General features: G+C 39.0%; 1 protein-coding gene across 1 annotated transcript; it reads left to right on the top strand.

Annotated features, from left to right (window-relative positions):
- The first annotated feature begins 1,134 nt into the window (after positions 1 to 1,134).
- Positions 1,135 to 4,811, top strand: LOC127435427 (myogenic factor 5-like). The gene is made up of 3 exons (XM_051688921.1): positions 1,135 to 1,587; positions 4,016 to 4,091; positions 4,353 to 4,811. Exons 1-3 carry the CDS (start codon positions 1,135 to 1,137, stop codon positions 4,544 to 4,546), a joined length of 723 nt encoding a protein of 240 aa, XP_051544881.1. The 3' UTR covers positions 4,547 to 4,811.
- Positions 4,812 to 5,304: the final 493 nt, after the last annotated feature.

Raw genomic sequence — 5,304 nt, 5'->3', positions numbered from 1 at the left:
TACTCACCCTCATGTTTTTTCAAACCTGTATGACTTTTCTTTCTTCTGTGAAACACAAAAGGAGATGTTAGGCAGAATGATAGCTTCAGCATCCATTCATTTTCATTATATGGAAGACAGAGGTAATACAGGTTTGGAACAACATGAATTGAGTAAATGAGAACAGAATTTTCATTTTTGGGTGAATTTTTATTCCTTTTTAAGGTCTCCTATGCAGCATGCATATGTCAGTGGAGAAAAGCCACTATCAGTCATCAATACTTCTAAAGATTCTTATTAATCAATACATACAAATCCAAGGTGTCTTGGATACAGTGGAGGACAACATGAGAGTGGCTACAGGTACAATTCAATTCAGGTCTCAGAGTGAAAACAAAATAAAGAGTGGCTACACATAAATGTTCAACATAGTCACTTGAGAATTCGTCACAATATTACGAGGTGGCGAATTCGTACCAATTCGCATGCTTTAATTCGTATGAAAACTTACAACATCAACCAATCACATACGCTTCACAAACACGTGTTCGGAACATGGAAGTGTTGCTTTCTTACACATCATGTCTATTAACATTTATATCATGATTATGTTTATGCTCTGGGTTGGGAAATGTGTTACACTCTATGGGGTTAGGGTTAGGGATGGGGTTAGAGTTAAGTGTAAAAGTTATGAAAACACGGTTTTGGATTAAAACAGAAAACACGGCACATCTGGAATTACAAGAACACAAGGGAAGCATCTTCCATTGGTGGATGTATAACTCGTACATTTTCGTACGAATAAACTCGTCCAAATTGGTACGAATTCGCCACTTCGTCCCATTCTAATGAGATCGGTTTGAAATGTCTTGTAATGACCATCATGAGCTAAGCTGTCGAGCTGAGTGAGAAACCACCCCTCCACACAGATGTGGGAATCTCAGTAGGGCGTTGGGTTTGGGTGGGGAGCAGGGTGGACAGGGAGGGGGGTCACTGAGCCCTTACAGCTTTGGCCAATGGGGCACTGTCAATAGGGCTGACCAGTGTGGGCCCCGGCCTCCACACAGGGCCCTATAAGAGAGGCTGTTTGGCACCAGAGAAATCACATCACTCACCACAGTGTTCATACAAACCCTACTCAACACGATTCCAACCATGGATGTATTCTCCACATCCCAGGGCTTCTACGACAGCACTTGCGCCTCATCCCCTGAAACTTTGGAGTTTGGAACCGGAGGGGAACTTGCTGGATCCGAGGAGGACGAGCACATTCGGGTCCCCGGGGCCCCGCACCAGCCGGGTCACTGCCTGCAATGGGCCTGCAAAGCTTGCAAGCGAAAATCCAGCACAGTGGACCGCCGAAGAGCTGCCACCATGAGGGAACGGCGCAGGCTGAAGAAGGTGAACCACGCTTTTGAGGCTCTACGTCGCTGCACATCCGCCAATCCCAGCCAGCGTCTTCCCAAGGTGGAGATCCTGAGGAACGCCATCCAGTATATCGAGAGCCTTCAAGAGCTTCTCCGGGAACAGGTGGAAAACTACTACAACCTGCCTACAGAGAGCAGCTCAGAGCCCGCCAGTCCATCTTCTAGCTGTTGTGAAAGCATGGTAAGCATCTTATGCTCATGTCTTGTTGGATTTTAGGGGTTTGGGTTGACAACCATTATGTTCTACTAACATTCAAAAGGAACTTCGGCAATTCTAATAGGTCCAATGGTCAAATGCACACACTGGAAAAGAAATGATTAATCTAAATTACTTGGTTTGATTCATGATGTTTGAATCAACCTGAAAACATTAAGGTACACCTACAAAACTTTAATGGTTAGATCAAGTAGAAAGAGCTCCATAGCATAACAATCGCACGTTACCACTTTTTTCAGTGCAAAAAGAGTCGTTTGAATGTAGATGTTTGGGTTTCTCCATGTTTTTGTGTGTATCTGCACAAGGTCTGATGTCCTACCCTTTGCCCTTGTCTCTCTACTTTTTTCACTTTCGTGTTCATATCTCAGTGGCACACAGGGGATTCTATCACTCAGTTGGAGTCAGGGCTGTCTCACTACTAGCACGACAAAAATATATTGCCGTCCACATCTGTCTTCTTTTATATGCTAAGATATTAGTTTACTACTATAGGTCAGAGCACTTAGGAAATCTCAATGAATGTTAGCTAATAATCAAAATAAAGGAGATCAATTTTGCTAGTGTTGATAATGATTACGTTTGAATATGCTTCATGTGGTAACATCTAAATTAACTGATCAAAACAGTCAAATATTGTCCAACAATATTGTTTAATATGACTAAATCAACCTGACTTTATTTACCAACAAACATTATTTTCTAAGGGTTATGTAAGGTAGAAATAGCTTCTTAAAGGAATATTCTGAGTTCAATACAAGTCAAGCTCAATCGACAGCATTTGTGACATAATGTTGATTACCACAAAAACTAATTTTTTAGCCCCTTCTTTTCTTCAAAAAAAGCAAAAATCATGGTTACAGTGAGGCACTTACAATGGAAGTGAATGGAGCCAATCCGTAAACATTAAAATACACACTATTTCGTAAAAAATATCAAATCAAAATCAAATCAAATCACTTTATTGTCACACAGCCATATACACAAGTGCAATGGTGTGTGAAATTCTTGGGTGCAGTTCCGATCAACATAGCAGTCGTGACAGTGATGAGACATATCACTGTATGCATGTTAACATGATTTTAGTGTGATAAAATTGCTTACTAACCTTTTATGTGTAAAGTTATATCCAAAATTACAACTTTAGTGCCATGACGATGTGATGTCAACAAACCCTAAAATGATTGTAAAAATGAAGATTTAAGTAACAGCTCAAATAATACATGTGTTTTAACAGAAGTAGTAATGTAAGTGCTTTTATAAAATTATAAGCTTCACATTTTTGCCTTTAAACCCTCCAAAAATTTGCCCCATTCACATCCATTGTAAGTGCCTCACTGTAACCCAGCTTTTTTCTTTTTTAAAGAAATATTTTTTTTTGTGGTAATCAACATAATGCCACAAATGCTGTCGATTAAGCTTAACTTTTACTGAACCCGGAATATTCCTTAAGATATCATCTGCGCGTTTTCACTTTTTGACAGTGTACATAAAAAATGAAAAACAATATTTAAAAAATGTGCTTAATCTGGTAACTTTTAAAATAACTGGTCAAAATGGTCAAATATTGTTTAATATGACTAAATCAACCTGACTGAATTACAATAGCTTACACCAACAAACTTTATTTTGAAGTGACATGTCAGGTAGAAATAGCTCCTTAAACTCCTTAACAACTGCACATTCTCACTTCTATACAATCTAAATTAACCGACTTGATTCAAATCTAAAATATTATTTATCATGTCTGAATCAACCTGATTACATTAGGCTACATCAACAAAGCTAGTTAGGGTTTGATCTGGTAGCAATAGCTCCTTAAAGGTAATAAGTTGCCACTTTTTACAATTTAGACTTGTTATTTTAGATTGGAGAGAAGGACAGTCATCTAGACTCAGTCTGAGTTGTTGGTTCACAAGATATTTATGACAAAATCTCAATACAGGGCTTAAAAATGGAGGATACAGTAATGGCTTTCCCACTGGACTCTTTATAGCCTAATAAAGCCTCAGTAAATCCAGCCAACAGAGGCTGGCAGGAAAGAGGCAGCCGCGCCGCATTCTTGACTGACTGCATGAGCTGCGCCTCTGCCAGGATTTTCTGCAGATTTACTCAGAGAAAGTGTCATCTTGCACAAACTGGTGTCGCTTCCACTGACTCAATCAATTCGCCACGCATGGAGCACAGCGTAGCATGAGAGTTCCTCGCAAAGTAACCAGACTATGAAATAAAGCAGTATAGTGAAGCACACAAACCACACAGCTCATTTGCTGTTGTGATGCACAAGTTTTTGTAGATGAAAAAAATTAAATGATTGACAATATGTTCATTGCTTCAAATTTGTCTGTACTGTTGAATATGTTTAAAAAAAGAGCTTTTTGTTTTCTCGGCTTAGATTGACTGCAACAGTCCTGTTTGGCCTCAGATGAATCCAAACTTTGGGAATAACTACAACTTTGATGCACAAAATGGTAAGAAAAATGGATGAAGCCACATATTCAGTATTAGGGGGAACAAATGTGATAATCTAAAAATCAATCAAATATTGAAACTCAACTGGTCGACCACTAAATTGAATATTTGAAGTACCTCAATGTATTTTAGGTTCATTTTCAAATTCCTCAAAACATAATTTCCACATAATAATTACTTTCTAATAATTAAGTTCTTTGTGTCAGATTGTTTGCCATGTTTCTCTAACCATGTAATTTCCTCGTTCTTCTCCAATCCAGCTAGTGTAGTGGACAGAACTCCCGGAACATCTAGTTTGCAGTGTTTGTCCAGCATTGTGGACAGGCTGTCCTCAGTAGACACAGGAGTTGCTGTGGGAATGAGGAATATGATTGCTCTTTCACCAACTGGAAGTGACTCTCAGTCCACTTCTCCAGACAGTCCCAGCAACAGACCAGTCTACCACGTCCTGTGAGAGGGACTGAGACACTCCATCCTGGTTATGCCCAGGCCAACACAGAATTTGTGCCTCCAAATTGGAATGTCCATCATTCACAACGTTCTACACATCCTTTCAGTTATGTGTTGGATCATTAAAGGGATACTTCACCCAAAAATGAAAATTCTCCCATCATTTACTCACCCTCATGCTATCCCAGATGTATGACTTTCTTTCTTCTGCTGAACACAAATGGACATTTTTAGAAAAATCCATACATCTCATACAAACAAGTCCATACAATGCAAGTTAATGGTGACCAGAACTCTGAAGGTCCAAAAAGCATATACAGACAGCATAGTAGTAATCTATATGACTCCAGTGGTTAAATCCATGTCTTCAGAAGTGATATGATAGGTGTGGTTGAGAAACAGATCAATATTTAAGTCCTTTTTACTACAAATCTCCACTTTCACTTTCACATTTTTCTTCTTTTGTTTTTGTCTGAGTCGCATTCTTTGTTCATATCTCCACCTACTGTCAGGGAGGAGAATTTAAAGTAAAAAAGGACTGAAATATTTATCTGTTTCTCACCCACACCTATTATATCGCTTCTGAAGACATGGATTTAACCACTGGAGTCATGTAGATGACTTTTATGCTGCCTTTATGCACTTTTTGGACTTTCAAAGTTCTGGCCACCATTCACTTGCATTGTATGAACCTACAGAGCTGAGATATTTTTCTAAAATTTTCTTTGTGTTCAGCAGAAGAAAGAAAGCCATGCACAACTA

The sequence above is a fragment of the Myxocyprinus asiaticus genome, chromosome 45 (assembly GCF_019703515.2).
Source record: "Myxocyprinus asiaticus isolate MX2 ecotype Aquarium Trade chromosome 45, UBuf_Myxa_2, whole genome shotgun sequence".
In the NCBI taxonomy this organism is placed as follows: Eukaryota; Metazoa; Chordata; class Actinopteri; order Cypriniformes; family Catostomidae; genus Myxocyprinus; species Myxocyprinus asiaticus.
This window is presented reverse-complemented; position numbering and strand designations above follow the sequence as displayed.